Source organism: Oncorhynchus keta, chromosome 6, assembly GCF_023373465.1.
Source record: "Oncorhynchus keta strain PuntledgeMale-10-30-2019 chromosome 6, Oket_V2, whole genome shotgun sequence".
Lineage (NCBI taxonomy): Eukaryota > Metazoa > Chordata > Actinopteri > Salmoniformes > Salmonidae > Oncorhynchus > Oncorhynchus keta.
The window spans coordinates 22727783-22745173 of NC_068426.1; the positions used below are offsets into that span (position 1 = coordinate 22727783).

Below are 17391 nucleotides of genomic sequence, written 5' to 3' on the forward strand. Positions count from 1 at the left end.
TTTTGGAGGGGAAAAAACGAAAGTGGAGACAATGGCATTTCATGCACATTAAAGTTTGCGTCACGCCATCCTTTCAGCACATGCTGTTCGGACTATTATTCCTCATTAGCATTGTATTACTATTAGATAGGCTACTTATTATGAGCTAAACGTTGACTATTCGATGCTGGAGCTTTGTTCACCCCCAGAAAAGAAGTGTATGGAGTAGTATTTTGTGGCCCAATTATGCATGTATGAAAGTCTTGCTCTCGGTGCATATGCCTATGCAACAACAACACATTTGTTGTCCCATAAAATAAAAATATTATTTGTGTCATAATATTTTTTTAAACAATGAGTTCACAGCACTGGCTGTGTCCTCAACGCATTAGAAATGAATGCAGGCTACGTTAAATCTAGGCTATAGGAATAAATATTATGATGATATGCATTTCTCATACCAGTAACAAAACAACAACAACATGATGAAGCTGATACTGATGCTGATGCTGATGCTGATGCTGCTGATAATAATAATAATATACAAATCGTTTCGGAATTAATTTTGAATCAGAAAAAAAAGTTATCAAATACACCCTTCATATTTTTTTATATAAGTATTTTTATAATTATAAAACAACTCTAACATAGATGGAAAAACAATTAAGCTCAATTCTGACTCAATAAATGCAAAGGTAAAAAATTGTCCATAATGTTTTTTTTTTTTTAAAGCCTGTTAAGTTTTGACTGAACGAGATGCGAGAGAAAAGTCCTACCAGCTCCACATAATAACCCCATTATAAGCCTCATCAATGATGTAATGAAAGCAAATAGTGGGAAAATGTCTGTAAACAGTTGGATCTGAGTATCCTAGTGAATTCAATGTCTCTTTTAATCAAAGAACGGGAGCGAGGAGGAGGGATGAGTGAGAATGTGGGGGGTCCACTTTCCTCTCCACAAGCCCGTCAGCACCCAAAAAGTCCCCTCAACCAATGAAGTCTTGTCACTGGGGACTCACGTGGACGGGGCGTCCTTAAAAACCTAGCTCCTGAGTTTTTCTCAAGTTTCATCTCTGTGCTTTCGTTCACAGTTATGTCTATTTAACCCGCGTTACCTCTGTTTTACAGTGCACGTCTTCTCGACTGCAGCTGCCCACCGGTTTCGAGTCTCTTGTTGCATCTCTATGCTGGCTCAGGATGCCTTTACCTTCCTCTGCCATCGAGCGCCGCACGGGTCACACAAGCGAACCACTTTTTAAGTGATTAACATTTCAGCAATTGTGTCCTCGCGCTGCGTCATTTCCAGGTCTTGAATTCTACCTGCAACACTCGCTGTTGTCTCTGTCCGTGGTGCTGAAACGTGGTGCTGAATCGCCTGCCTATTTACCTTGCGCTAATGCCGCTCCACTGCCTCTACTCAATGTAGTTTTTTGTCAATATTTGAAATAAATTGATAAATAATTGAGAAATCTTACAGACGAGTTTTCATTTCTAAAAAAAATTGTAAAAAATTGGATCCAGAAAAATCAATCAAACTTCCCAACAGAGAATAGCACCAAGCTGCATCGATTTTATGAAGAGTGCTGTACTTCGGACAAAATAGTTGGATGCAGGGTTGATGTAACATCGATAACCTGGAGATTTTGCCATTTTGCCAGCTATAAAATTCAATCAAGAAGAGGAGAAAACATCGTGGATGAATATTTGTGATTTCCGTAACATCTTTGGATTTTCCAGCTGGATAAATTGAGGCAGTCTCATCTCAGCAATCGCCGCTCAAACTGAACTTGCCTCGAATACCAATGATAGTTTGAGTTGAGGCCTCGAAGAACTCAGTTGCGCCGGTAAACAATGGAGGCATCCACCAATGGGTCCAGCTTTGGGATCGACTCTTTACTTTCCCACAGACCTGGAAGTCCGGTCATGTCGAAAGGGGACAGTTTGATGGGAGAATGCCGGTCACCGTTGGAGTTCAGCCCGAGGTCAGACCTAGAGAGCGGCTGCTCCTCTCCCCGGTCGCCGAGGAGGGAGTGTCTGGATGAGGCATCGCAGAGGCAAGGTCACGCTATCGGGCTGCCGCTTCATCTCCAACAAGGACAGATCTCCGCCGGGTCACAGCCGCGGACCGTCACCTCTTCCTTTCTGATCAGAGATATTCTAGCTGACTGCAAACCGCTGGCCGCCTGCGCCCCATATTCCAGTAATGGCCTGCCAACTCAAGAAACCGGGCGACTTGCCTCCAAGCTCGCAGAGGACTTCATGGACAAAATTCATAGCAACTCGTCGTCAGACAGCGAATACAAAGGTAAAAGACTGATGTAAACAAACATAATGTTTTAAAATCAATTACACATAGGTCTATTTATCACATAATTTCACATTTAATTTGTGTAGGCCTGCTGTTCTGCATTTGTGTGTTAGCTTCATGCAGGTATTAGGCCAGTTGATTTGCTATATCATTGATTTTAACTCTAGAAGTTTTAAAGGTTTTACATTTTGACTCGGAAGACTAGGGAGAAAGTATTGTATCTATGCTTGCACAAAATGAATCCCATCTAATATGTATCTAATCAAATATTAAATTATATGGAACATGATATGTACACTTATGACTGTAAACCCTATAAAGATTAATCGCTTGGTGAAAGTTTACCAACAATATTATCTTGGACAACAGGAGCTCTATCGGCTATAGTTACAGTTTAAATAGGTTAATTGAAGAATAATACACTAGCCTTTTCTTTAAGTATTACATCCACACTGTTGATATTCTCCAATGATTTGCTGTCAACCCGTTGTTCCTTTCAAACGCATTTGCTTGCATTAGCAGACGTCTTAAAAGCATCTGTTGATGTCAGGGAGGCAAGAGAAAAGCTGGGGAAAATATGACAGGGTCGCCTCCAGATAAATGCCATCAAAGATCTGTCGGTTTCCAATCATGCCAGCCACAACATACATGTCACCTCGATTGTCAGTTGAATGATGCAGCACCTGGATACAACTAAGTCATCCGTTGATAGGCGAGGTCAATTCCTTCCTGGATACTACTAAGTCATCCGTTGATAGGCGAGGTCAATTCCTTCTTGCAGGAATTAGTCAATACATAAAATACATTTGCTCTTTATTTAACCAGGTAGGCCAGTTGAGAACAAGTTCTCATTTACAACTGCGACCTGGCCAAGATAAAGCAAAGCAGAAATATTTATCTGATTAACTTATACAACCAAAACACAAATATATCCACCCCTTAAGAAAATGGCAGGTTGCCGTGACAAAAACAGATTATAATAAGGATATATTTATTATTAGTATTCATATTCTTATTCTTATTGTTATTATTCATTAGACTATTGGTTAATATTAGTCATATTATCTAAGCCCACATGTTATTTATACTATAGTGAACAATGTTATTACATCATCTTTTATAGCAAGAGTTTAACGTTTTTCCTGCAGGTCAATGACTTCACCCCAGTTTACGAAAAGAAACATGAACATGAATAACACATCATTCTACTTTGGATACAGAGTGTGTGTGTGTGTGTGTGTGTGTGTGTGTGTGTGTGTGTGTGTGTGTGTGTGTGTGTGTGTGTGTGTGTGTGTGTGTGTGTGTGTGTGTGTGTGTGTGTGTGTGTGTGTGTGTGTGTGTGTGTGTGTGTGTGTGACAGATTCTCATTGATATCAACGCAGTCAATTCTGCTCCATAAACCTTGTAGGGACTAGTACGCTGCTTTGATTTCAGCGAATCCGCCTCCTAATATTTTGGGGATTTGATGCAATTTGTCCCAGTGCTAATCAGATTTGTAACGCGCGAGGCCGGCCGACTCTTTATTTCGCTCTTAACCGCAGCCCTGTGAAGTTTCTCCGGTCGCGGTTGAAAGACTCCCTTCCCTTGTGGCTCAATTAGCCGGATTATTGTGGTTCTTGAGAGACGACTCAACTATTCAGCTAGCAAGAGCTCTCACGTCGTGTAGCCTCTTTTTGGAGAGAAGCGTGGGATGGGGGAGAATGAACTGAACATGGTTTATTACAGTTCAAGACCCAAACCAACAGCAAAGTAAAGAATATAACAAATGGGAATCTTACACACAATACATTGCAGAAACAATATTTTAAAATGTGCAAACAATAAGGGACATACATTTTTTTTAGATAGGCTACATCTTCATAAAATATCTAGGCGCAATGGAGAGTGGCCTAAAGTCCTCCAACATTGGATCACCAAAACTAGGCTATATGAATGTTGAAAAACAAACTTTGAAATATGTCCATTTGTAAATGTAGCTAGGCCTATATTTTGATGAAATCCCAGTCTGTCCTGGGTTTATTGGCCTACGTGCCTGTTTAATCAACCTGGTCTCAGAGCATTTTTTAAAACCTTTTTTAAACTAGGCAAGTCAGTTAAGAACAAATGATTATTTTTAATGACAGCCTGGGAACAGTGGGTTAACTGCCTTGTTCAGGGGCAAAACGACAGATTTTTACCTTGTAAGCTCGGGATTCGATCTTGCAACCTTTCGGTTACTAGTCCAACGCTCTAACAACTTGGCTACCTGCTGCCTATTTCGCATTATTCTGTACTTAAATCATAGACACTCCATTTAGTATGGTGTGTTACGTTTCCTATGTTACGTTTCGTATGGTTGGTATTAATTTGTTAATGTCCAGCACGCATTTCGTATGATATGTTACGAATTCAAATTCATGTTATATGTTCCGAATTTGCTAAATATACAATATTGTCAGAATTTTAAAAACGTACAATATGTTACGAATATGCAAAACATTGGATATATTATGAATTTTAGCTAGCTCACGAACGTTAGCTAGCTAGCTCGCTAAAGTTAACTAGGCTAGGGGTTAAGGGAAGGATTTAGGGTTAGCTAACATGCTAAGTAGTCGCAAAGTAGATAAAAAGTATTCATTAGTTGAAAAGTTGCTTATTAGCTCAAATGTTATTTTTCTATGATGAGATTCGAACTCGCAACCTATATGCCCACCCATCCATCCTACTTTCATTTGCCTTAAAAACATCTGTCTTATGTAACCATACCAAAAGTAACAAATCATCCTAAATGGAGTGTTTGCATTTACTTACAGAATAATACGAAATGCTGAGACAAAGTTGGTTTAATGTTCTTACCCATCAATTTGATAGGCTTTATGAACATTTGAAATATATGTATTTTCTTGTTGTTGAGTGTTTCATGTTTAAGAAATAAGGCCCGAGGAGGTGTGGTATATGGCCAAAATACCATGGCTAATAAGGGTTGTTCTTAACACGACGCAATGCGGAGTGCCTGGACACAGTCCTTAGCCGTGGTATATTGGCCATATATCACAAGTCCAAGGTACCTTATTGCTATTATAAAGTGTTTACCAACATAATTAGAGCAGTAAAAATACATGTTTTATCATACCAGTGGTATACGATCAGATATACCACAGCTGTCGGCCAATCAGCATTCAGGGCTTGAACCTGCCAGTTTATAATTGTGTATAGTTTACAGACGAAAGAAACCGTGGTCTCAGAATGACTCCCTGTTAAATTAAAGGTTAAATAAAATATTTGTCCTATTCTTGTGAGCAGTGAAAGAGGAAGGAGGTCGAGAGATCTCGAGTAGTAGGGACAGTCCGCATCACATTCGGCTGAAGAAACCCAGGAAGGCGCGAACAGCCTTCACCGACCACCAGCTGGCCCAGCTCGAGCGCAGCTTCGAACGGCAGAAGTACCTGAGCGTGCAAGACCGAATGGAGCTGGCTGCTTCCCTCAACCTCACAGACACACAGGTCAAAACCTGGTACCAGAACAGGAGGTAAGCACTGCCACACTTGGTTGCCTTTAGTTTAATTACACGAATTCTAACCTATTTAAAAGGACGATAAGTATTTTGATAGTGGGATACAGGCTTAATGGATGAATGCAGTGAGCTCAAAATAGAATATGTGTGCGCGCGTGCACCTGTCATCTCTTCACCTATAGACAGAATGATTTTCTCATGTCAGTCAGACAAATGTATTTGTCACATATGCAGCCAGGTCACATAGATCGATTTTATTTCTCAAAACTTGCACACACTGCATCAATTTCTTCACGATAAAGGAGAAAATTGTAACAGAAAAAAAATCTTAAAATATTGGCAATGGGGGGACACTGCATTAAAACTTTGAACAATGTGATTCAAATACGGAACGGAAGACGGTAGAAATATATTTTTTTTTTAAATCATTTTTGGAGGGGAAAAAAACAAATGGTTTCCTAATGAAGCTTTGACATTCAGACAGCAAAACGACATTAATAAATATAAAAACACAACACTTTGGTGCATTAATAATCTATCGTTGCATGTATGCCATATCAATAATTCACCCACGCTACTACATTTACTCAATTATTATAATTATAAATAATTTACCTAATAGAGGAGTGCTTTTCAATTGACAATCTAAATCTGACAGATTACCCTTCCGCGTGAATACGCGTAACGGGGGAATGATTTAACAGAATAACCGAAGTGCGTCACTGAGAGTAGCCACACTTTGAATCTTTATTTGAAAAATAATGGAAAACACATTTCCGACGCCATGATGACACCAATACAATCCCAAACCGAAAATTCACCCATTGATTACAGATGTTTCCAATTTACTGAACTTTAATGACTGAAATTAAATGTGCATTTCAAACCTCACAATGGAAAATAAAATGTATCTTGTGGTAAGAAAATATGCTACATGTTTTGTTAACGTTTTTACTAACAAGGAAGGCCTATATCCAGTAAGAAAAAAATAATTTCGTTGAAATTGAACCACGTATCTTATTTGTGCATACATTTTCAACGGGTTTTCCCCAAATATGTTTTTTTAATGCATGCAGATGTGATTGAATTCTAAACTTTATGATCCGAGTCCTATAATAAAAATATTTGAACTGTACTTTTCAAACGTATTTAGAACTTTACGATAAGAGTTCCCTTACTAATTAATATCTACTGTTTCTTGTCCGAATAGAACAAAGTGGAAGAGGCAGACAGCGGTTGGACTGGAACTGTTAGCGGAGGCTGGAAATTACTCTGCTCTTCAGAGAATGTTTCCTTCGCCCTATTTCTACCCTCAAAGCCTGATGTCCAACCTGGACCCCGGAGCGGCGCTCTACCTATACAGAGGACCCTCGGCGCCTCCTCCCGCTCTGCAACGACCTCTCGTTCCGCGGATTCTTCTCCACGGTCTGCAGGGGGGTAGTGAACCCCCTCCACTCCCCCTTCTCTCCGGTGTGCTTCCCCGGCCAACACAGCAGCGGTGAGACGGCCTCTCCGGATATATGCCATACCTGGCAGTCTGGGACTCTAAACGGAGAGAGAGAAAAACGATTCAAACTGGTGACAAAAGAAGCTGGCATCAAACTATGAACTTCATGACTAAATTTCCAACTCTCTAAAGTGGACAGGTTTTTACCATACTGAAGTTATTTATTTATAACTTAGGCCTATTTATTTTTCTCTATGTATTTAACTTATATATTTATATTTTTGTTTACCATAAAAATCTTTAGCGTGGGCTACATCAGAAAGGACACGATCGTTTTACAGATACTAGTTGCTGGCACCAAGTCTTATGGCAATGTCACTTTTACTCAGACTTAAGAAATCATAAAATTACTATTATTATGATTATTAGGCTATTTTGTCAGGATACAATGGAGAGAAAAAACATGCATAACAAACAAATGAATTGGTCTGTAAACTGAAATGGCATTCCAAATTGAGTTGAATAATTAGAGGAGAGCCAAAGGCATTTCATAACAGTTATTCTTTCTCTTTCTCTTTACAAAGACCAGTTGACTTTCATTCACTTTTTTTTTACAAAGGAACAACATAAGAATCAGCAGACGTAGACATGTAAAAACGAATATTTTAAAATCTATTTTTTAAAGTATCTTGATTTGAAGATATTTTTCTTTCACTCATTTTTTTATTTCCTTCAGATGACAAAGATTCTGTACAAAAACTATAGATTAGCAAGAGCTCAAGGTTTATTCCCTATCATTTCAGAGATAATCAGGGGGGGAACAATGAAGGTCCATGAGATGAACATGTATTTAAAAATGTCTAATCATAAGGTTTTTACCTAAAGTCCGAATGATATCAAATACGGAGTCAAAGTAAGAGGTAGGCCTAAATCAATTTACGAAGGCGCAATGTATCCTTGCAAACCCTTCATTTTTGATAAACAAATAATGATTGAAGACTGAGTCGGTTGCAAATTTGGGTCGTGTGCCTGTTGATTTGATAGGTGTATTAAACAGACGTTGTGCATTACTTACTTACGTTATTTCATACGAAACCGGTGGAAACCTTGTTAGGCTACTTACTCTCTTTAGTGAAAATGTATATTGCAGATATTCATTTGTGGAATGGTTCTCTTATTTCTGGATCGTTTTTTGTTCCCCTCCCCATGTGTTAGCTAAACGAACCTTTTGTCAAACTGTTCAAACATCTTAAGTCGGCGCTAGAGGGGGATCTACTTTTATATACGTGTAAATAAAGGTATTTCATTTAATAACGTGACTACGTTATATCTTTCAAAACCCACGCATGACAAATACAGGGCCCACATCGATTTTGATTGCAAATGGAATACATGTAGGATAATCGTCTTCGTCATCACCATCCTCACCTTCGAGTTCAACCAAAGAGCAATGCACTCGTTTGATACACAAAGTCAACTTTTAAAATGAGCATCAGACTTTGGCTGTAGCCCTTATACTTTTAGTCCTCTATATTATTTTATCAAGGCTATATTTTATAATCAATCTAATATCTGATTAGTTGTTGTTTTGGGGTTATTCAAGGTCTGGTAAGTGGCGTTTTTTCCCGGAAGTAGAAATGGACAAATGGATTTGGTCCTGCAATCATTGCTCGAGTCAACAGCTCACTTTCCAATTTATCAATGGATTAATTCATGACATTGATCATTAATGACAACCTCATGTTTAGCCAAACTGTACAGGAAAATGACACGGTGACATCCTTTCATATATATATAATGCCAGAATGTAATTGCAAACAAAGATTGTAATTTGGTATATTTCATCAGAAAACAACAAAACGTGTTCTGTTGAGACAAAGGAGAGTCAATGTATAACTAACCTGTGATAAATGTGCCTGATAAAATCCAATTAAGGTTCGTATAATTATATTAGAAACACCGTGTTTGAATACTTTTTAACATGTCTGTCAGACACTCCCTCAACCCCCCTCACGATTTGTTTAATGTCATGGATTTAATTTTGTCGAACCTAAAAATGTTCATAAAGAATGTCACCGCCAGAGCAAGGAACAACCAACTTAACCTTTAAAACACGCCTAGATATTTATCCAACGCTTTGGAGTGGTGAGATTTCAATTTGAGACATTTTATTCTGCCTTGATATCTAAAACGTTTGCCTATCTTATAAGTTATAACTAGAAATGTATTTTGGTAGGCTATATATTTGATATGAATAAATACAGATGGATTTCAACGTTCATCCACCTTGGCTTAGGCTCATAGTTCTGCCAAACGTTACATTAATGGGAATATGTATATAATAAAACACACAACGACAATTAAAACACACACGCCATGCCTCAAACGTGAAGTCGGTTAAATCTAACATAGGTCTAATAAATCATGGAAATAGGCTGCTACGGATTCGAGCAATTGCATCGAGCGTCAATCATTGGAAAAAGAGGTCAATTTATTCAGCTAGGCTAGCACATGTTGCAAATAGGCTAATACACTAGACCTATACCCTACACCGGCAGACTACATTAATAATTCAATTTCATTAGTTTTCCATAAACAATAGACGAAATATTAATGTAAGTGTGCAATTGTTTAAGTGCCTTAAATGATCCCATTTGGAAATTGATTGCTTCCATGCCTCTTCCTTGAGAGTGTTTGTGATGTGCTCTTTGCCAAACGGCTCCAACAGCTGGTGACCGGGCGACGCTGACTGTGGGCCGGATCAGCGTTGGGACATCTGGTCAGCGGCTCGGCAGTGCCTCTGCTCCACCAACCCCACCCTCCACCCCAACCTCACTCCTAATAGGAGTCTAACTTTAAACCAACCAAAATATCAGACTATAAAGCACAGGGTTAGGGAGTTTAGTCTGACAGAGTTGGCCAATAGGATATTAACGATTAGACCAAATACTTTATTAGCTTTTAATTGAAAGTCGATAATAGTCACCGCTCGCATGGCACATGTTCTCCCTTCTCCCATTGACCACCAGCGAATCACTCCATAAAACATCACACTGGCTTTGACTAATTGACACATGTATAGTGCGTACATTTGCTATAGCCTAACTGAGAAATAGTAGCCTTTAAAGGCTACACATCACACCGTGGTTGGTTGGGACTTGAAAAAAAGGGAGAGGAAAACCTGTCCCAAATTCCCACCTTCCCACCAAAAAAATCCAATTAGAAGTATATCATAAGGATCCATGACTGATTCAAATAACGATGACCCCCCTCAACATTTATGAAAAGGGTTATTCTTGCGAAGTGCGCAGCTGATTTCAGGGAAAGCTCTCTGTCTTGCTGGATGACGCGGATAGTTTTGCATGTGAAAGGATACGTGCAAATCCCTCGGCTCTTGCCGCGGTTTGTCCCCGGCTCAGGGTTAATGAAGTGCGGATAGAGTCTCGTTGAGCTCCCGACAAAACAAAAACACAACACGGGGAGGCTTAGACTCAGAGGATCAGTGACTCTGATTAAACTCATTGACTCAGAATAAAAACTAAACAAAAACCCCCTTCAGAGGAAATTAAGAGTCAATCAAAGCGCAATTTGCGTTGTAGAGTGGGCGATAGTCTTTTTTCACAGTGCCTTTTCAATCAGTATTTTATCTGTAGATTTGGTTACTACTGCAGACTTTTCAAATCAACAGGCAAAGTTATTTAATCCAGAGGAAGCCTCAGAGAATGGACAAATCGATAAATGCCAAATGATACAGAATAGCATATTTAGCTTTTCTTACAAACAGTTCTAATAAAATACTCGAGGCCGTTTCTCCTATTTAGCAACTGCATATCCAATTGAATTTCAAATGATTAACTATTTTGTGATGTATTTATTTAATAGTGAATAATTATAAAGTCTTATTGTAACTTAATATCCACAACCTTTAAAAAAAATCAAGTTAAGTTTCCCATATTTGTTAGAAAACGAAAATAATAGGCTACTTGCAATAGTGATTGAACCAACTTAAGCTTAAATGTAGGCCATGAACATAGGCTGTACTGTTGCAGTGAAAAATAAATTCCCATTATACCCATAAACTTATAATAATGGAGGTAAAGATAATACGTAAGCATTTGTCATTAATATTTGATATAAAAAAGACCGACAACCAGTAATACTGCATGACAATATCACACTGGATACTATTGAACATTTGCAACTAAGCTGTGTATGAAGTGTAAAGGTGAACACATACAGTGAGCTCCAAAATTATTGGGGCAGTGAAACGTTTTTTGTTATTTTGGCCCAACGGAACTTTAGATTTTAAATTATACAATTTTACCACGGTTACGAATCATCCGAAATGAATCATGAATAATGATGAATGAGACATGTAGAGGCATAAATATCATACCCCGAAAAATGCTAACCTCCCACGTTATTGTAATAGTGAGAGGTTAGCATGTCTTGGGGGTATGATATTCACGCATCTGTAACTTTCTCATTATTCACGATTCATTCAGGACTATCCGTAATCATGGTAGCATCCACATTAACGTAGAAGTGCATAGAAAGATATTCTTATTTACAATAAAAGACACTCCAAAATGACACAATACACAATCCTGATCGGTTGCATCACCGCCTGGAATGACAACTGCTCCGCCTCCGACCGCAAGGCACTTCAGCGGGTCGTGCGTACGGCCCAGTACATCACTGGGGCCAAGCTTCCTGACATCCAGGACCTATATACTATGTGGTGTCAGAGGAAGGCCCAAAAAAGTGTCAAAGACTCCAGTCACCCAAGTTATAGAATGTTCTCTCTCGAAGCGCCATGTCTAGGACCAATTAATCAAATGGCCACCTGGACTATTTGAACCAAGGAAAAACAGCCCCTAACCATGGCTCTCTCACCCCATCATTCTGTAGGCCCGCCATTCTCTCTCACACAAACAAAGTCAAGAACAACACACGTTATTCTACCATATCATTGGGTAGGATGGGAGAGGGGACAGAACAGAGAAAAATACCAAGAATTTGTATTCTGGCACATTGAAAGATAAACATTTCGTAGAGAAGATTGAAATATCAGTCGAAACTGGCGAGAGTGAAGGAGTCAGGGGAAAAAACAGTAAGTCATTCCTGTGGCAAAGTCAGGGTTAGCAAATCCTCTTGTGGCCCAAGTTATGAGGCAGAGAGAGGAGGAAGAAAAGCTTTGCCATGCAGAGAGGAGGTAACCCCGCTAATAATTTCCCTGATAAAACTGGGAGAACTACAAACATGGGTCAGGGGCGCAGAGATTGACATACCAATCTCAGCAAATAATGAAAGCTTAAGCTTCCCGCTTCCCTCTCAGAGCTGAAGGAGAAGAGAAGAGAGAAGGGAAGATGAATGAAATCAGGACTAACAGATGAAGAGGTGGTGCCTCCTGTTCAAGGCATGCCCCCCAGTCAGTGATTACTGCCATGTACCCCCAGCAGGGAGGCAGTGTAAGCCACACACACAGGCATCACATGACACAGAGATTATCTAATCAATAAATTGTGGTGTTAGGGCCGGCCTGAGCTCCTGTCTACCGCAGAGGTCCCTAAGCAGCCTCTCAAGGCAATGTCCACCCCTCCCCTGACCCCCCACTACCGAACAGAGCAATGTTTCTGGGATAATACACCCCCGAGCAATAACAATGTCTCACACAGGACTGACCCTGACCACAACAGAGGCCTACAGTAGAGTGAGGGGACAGCAGCCTCAAAGACCATAAGTGCCCACCAGTCTCCACGTCACACTATAGCACCTCGTGCTGGATGGGGGCATTCTGCTGCCTCCAAATCTCCGTATACACTGCAGACCTGGTACCATTAGCAAAACTAATTATCTAGCTACCTAGTTACCATTTGGCCTGAACAAAAAATACCTAAGCCTGAGGATGGTGAAATTCCCCAAATCTCTACTGAATTCGGAAACTGTATAATGGATTTCTTATCTATGTCTTTGTCTTCTACAGTAAGAGCGGTAATCTTGATCCACCATATAATGTCAATTTCTACCCAAACATCACCCTACTTAAATATGATTCCCAGTGATGATAAATGCAGCTCCTAGACAATAGAGGAGCTCCTCTTCCATTACTATTTATGTGATCCCTGTGTACAGCATGCATATATGGAGGAGAGTCCACATGTTACGGTCTAATTTAAGTGAACTAAATAATAAGGAACAGGCAGTGTCTCGGACACCCCGGTGGACCCCTGGGTCAGTGTACAGGACCACAGGGAGGCCTCTCACCTCATAAACATAAAGAGAGGAGAGAAGCATCAATAAGTCATGAGGTGTGGTATACATGTATATTTAACACCCTTCCGTGTGAAGTCTGGCAGGCGCTCATACCTTGTCTGCTGCTAGCTGGCAGAAAGCAAGAGAGGACCATGTGTGCTTTTGTCTCACTGTTCAATGTGTTTGAGAGTGGGGGTCGGGGCGGAGGGAGTTTTTGGAAATTAGAGTTGAAAAAGACAAGTAAAAGTTGTAGGGGCTAAGAATATAAGTTCAACTGAAGACAAAAATGTAAACATCACACTACAGGTAGAGCTGCATCTTTCTATAGGCAGACTACGAGCTGTACATTGTGCCCCCCAAAAAAGAAACATGTTTTAGAAAATAGTTAGAAAAGTAGAAAACACAAGGTGCAATTTCAAAATGTGATAGTGCATCAGCAGTTTTCCACTTGTCATGTCAGTCACTGACAGTCACTTAATTAGCCATGTCAGCTAACATTTTTTAGATTGCTAGGTAAGGTAGTCTAGCCAGCTATCTACACCTTGTAGTAGGCCTAATCATCACCAAATGCCCAGAGGCCCTGATCTCCAATGGGCCCCCATGGATTTTGTTAGTCACTCTCACACAGATATCATGTGAACATGCAATAAGTCATTGCAACATGTGTAGAATTGCAGTAAATGAGCTTTCAAACTGCAAAAGTTTCTCACCACCCCATTGCAAAATGTGTAGAATTGCAGTAAATGAGCTTTCAAACTGCAAAAGTTTCTCACCACCCCATTGCAAAATGTGTAGAATTGCAGAAAATGTGCTTTAAAACATCAACAATTTCTTTCCACCTCATGATAAAATGTTGTAGAATTAAAGGATATTATCATTGAAACTGCAACATTTTCTCTTTTCTCTGCCCCATGGCATGAGTAGAATTGCATGAAATGAGTTTACCCGTGAAGTGGGGGAGCCCCCCCCACCAAATCTCACATAGGACCCCCAAAAGGCTAGAGGTGGCACTGATTAGAGTGAACTACCAAGCTAAGGAAATGGCCACATGCTCTCTCGCTTTAGACAGGGGTTTGAGACGCAGACGTAAAGCCATGGTGGGGAGAATACGATGAAGAACATGAAGGAGAACCCAATGAAGAACAGGAAGGAGAACATGATGAAGAACATGAAGGAGAACATGATGAAGATCATGAAGGAGAACATGATGAAGAACATGAAGGAGAACATAATGAAGAACATGATAAAGAACATGATGAAGAACATGATGAAGACATCGTTGTTTTGTTTGCCCAATTGCGCCTTTGCTGTCACCAGCCATTAACAGGCAAACAGACCTAAGGACCCTTACTGCGTCACGGTGGCAATTCTCACCAGTTTTACTACAACTATAGTAAGTGCAGTGTGGACAGCGAGCAACAATGTCTCTTTGAGTGTGTGTGTGTGTGTGTGTGTATGTGTGCGTGCGTGCGTGTGTGCACGCGTGTGCATGTGTGTTGGGTATAGGCTGGTCAATTGGACATGTGAGGCCAGTAGCAGCAGTGAGGCTGACTGCTGGGGGAGATGTTCTACCTCCAACGACCACTCCTTGACCTCCCATTCGCCTCTGTGGACCCCCAGGGCTGGCCAAGCAGCTGCCCGACTGAGCTATAGCTCCAAGCCAAGGCAAAGACCCCAGGCTAACAAGCCAAAGATAGAGAGCTGGGAGGAGGAAGGTGGAAGAGAAGAGAGAAGACAAGATAGCAGAGAGGAGTAAAAAAACAAACAGTAAATAAACTAATAAGTCAAGAAAGACACAGAGATAGACTATGACATTTGTGCTTAACCCTTAGCCTACAATTTCAGTGGCCCTGTGGAAATCTAATTAACATTATACGAAAATCCCCATCAAAATCTGTCTGTTTAAGCTAGAGATATCTGGGGTGCGTCTCAATACATCGCATCCGCCGATATCGCCCTTCCACATCTGCGGTGAAAGGTAGCAGAGCTTGAGCGGTGTTTGTCAGACCATGAGACACCCCAAAAATCAGTCTTCTCACGAAAACCTCTGCAGCATCCGAACGGTTTGGCCTACAAACTATTATGACCACTCTAGTGAAAGATTAGACTCCGTTTGGCTCTAGGACGCCAACAAGCCTTGCAAGACTCGTCTGAAGGTCCCTGGGACCATTTAAAAAGTTAATGGAAGTATATACGGATAGGGTTTAGTGCATAAACTAAGGGAATAAATACAACAGTTTACTGATATGTCTTCTATCTCTCAGATATAGGACAGACACTTCACAACAAACTTCCTTTCCTTTTGTTCCAGGTCATGAGTCTGTTTCTATTGACTAATAGCAGTAATGCCAAATTAAATTTTGCATCAAATCATTTTTGTTTATTTTTGTCTGATACTTCAAAGGGCCTTAAAATTCAAAATCAAATAGCAAAATGATCCTTGATATGTCCTTTTTAAAACAATTGTTACGTCTCTGGTCGGAATGAGGATCGGACCAAAGCGCAGCGTGGTAAGTGTTCATGATATTTATTGATCAAAACACTCGAACAAAATAACAAAGAGAAAAGGCAAATAAAGTATACAGAAAACAACTACCCAGAAAACACAGGTGGGGAAAAGGCTACCTAAGTATGACTCCCAATCAGAGACAACGATAGACAGCTGCCTCTGATTGGGTACTACACTGGGCCAAAAACAAAGAAATAGAAAACATAGAAATAAAGAAACTAGAATGCCCACCCTAGTCACACCCTGGCCTAACCCAAATAGAGAATAAGAGCCTCTCTATGGCCAGGGCGTGACAAGAATGCCATATAGCTTAGTAGATCAGAGGGCGGATTTCTATAATGGAGATAGCTAGCAACACCAGCAAACAGAGCACAGGGCTTCCTCACCCTGTTCCACACAGCTGAACAGGGATACACACACCGGGGGTTTGAAGTTAGTCTGGAGTGGCAAGACGAATAAAGCATGAGGAGTGTGATGCCAGGTAGAGGAGAGAAGCATCTTCAAACGGTTATCAATACAATTGTCTGTGCCAGATGCAGCAGTTTAACCTCTTTAGCGCGTCGCACTTCTGCTAACTGGATGTGACGCCGCCTCGCCACGGCGCCACAGTCTTCATAGAGCCTCACAACACTGGAGGATGATGGGTACCGAGAGTCCCAGTTTAACTCTGTACAGTTCCTTTAACAGTCCCCAGACTGAACCACTATATTGTCGCAGTGAAAACAACAAGGTGAAAACAAGGCGGTGCTCTCAGAACGGTACTTTAAAGCCTGCAGACGTCTCCAGCCAGACATTTTCGTTCACGGGAAGAAACTTTTCCTGACTTCTCTCATAACACTTTGTATTGAGTATGTTTATAAAAAGAGAAGTATGAAATACATCTCATCTCACTGAGTTGATCTGTTAATATTTTAACATGCAAGCTATTCACACCATTACATTATATCGGGGCGGAAGGTAGCCTACTGGTTAGAGAGGTGAACTAGTAACCGAAAGGTTGTTAGATCGAATCCCAGAGCTGGCAGGGTTAAAATATGTCGTTCTGCCCCTGAACAAGGCACTTAACCCACTGTTCCATGGCCGTCATTGGAAAATAAGAATTTGTTCTTAACGGACTTGCCTAGTAAAATAAAGGTAAAAAAGATATATATATATATATATATATGTAATAGCCAGGTAACTACATGGCTTAATGACACTTAATATCAACCAACCTGTCTAATCATGTGTCCTTCAGTCAAACAACACGTTCTCTAATCATTCAGCCATGGTAAAGTTTGTAACACTGATATATCCTGAGGCCTGAACAGAAGAGGAATAAATACACAAGCAAACCCTTCTTATAGTGCCAAGATGAGCAGAGAGAGAAGGGCAGAGGCCTAGGCTGCCAAGGATGTGGCA

General features: G+C 40.4%; 1 protein-coding gene across 1 annotated transcript; it reads left to right on the forward strand.

Annotated features, from left to right (window-relative positions):
- The first annotated feature begins 936 nt into the window (after positions 1-936).
- Positions 937-7324, forward strand: LOC118385243 (barH-like 1 homeobox protein). Its single transcript, XM_035772221.2, has 3 exons — positions 937-2283; positions 5569-5794; positions 6990-7324. The coding sequence occupies exons 1-3, from the start codon at positions 1830-1832 to the stop codon at positions 7279-7281; spliced, it is 972 nt and encodes a 323-aa protein (XP_035628114.1). The 5' UTR covers positions 937-1829; the 3' UTR covers positions 7282-7324.
- The last annotated feature ends 10067 nt before the right edge of the window (positions 7325-17391 follow it).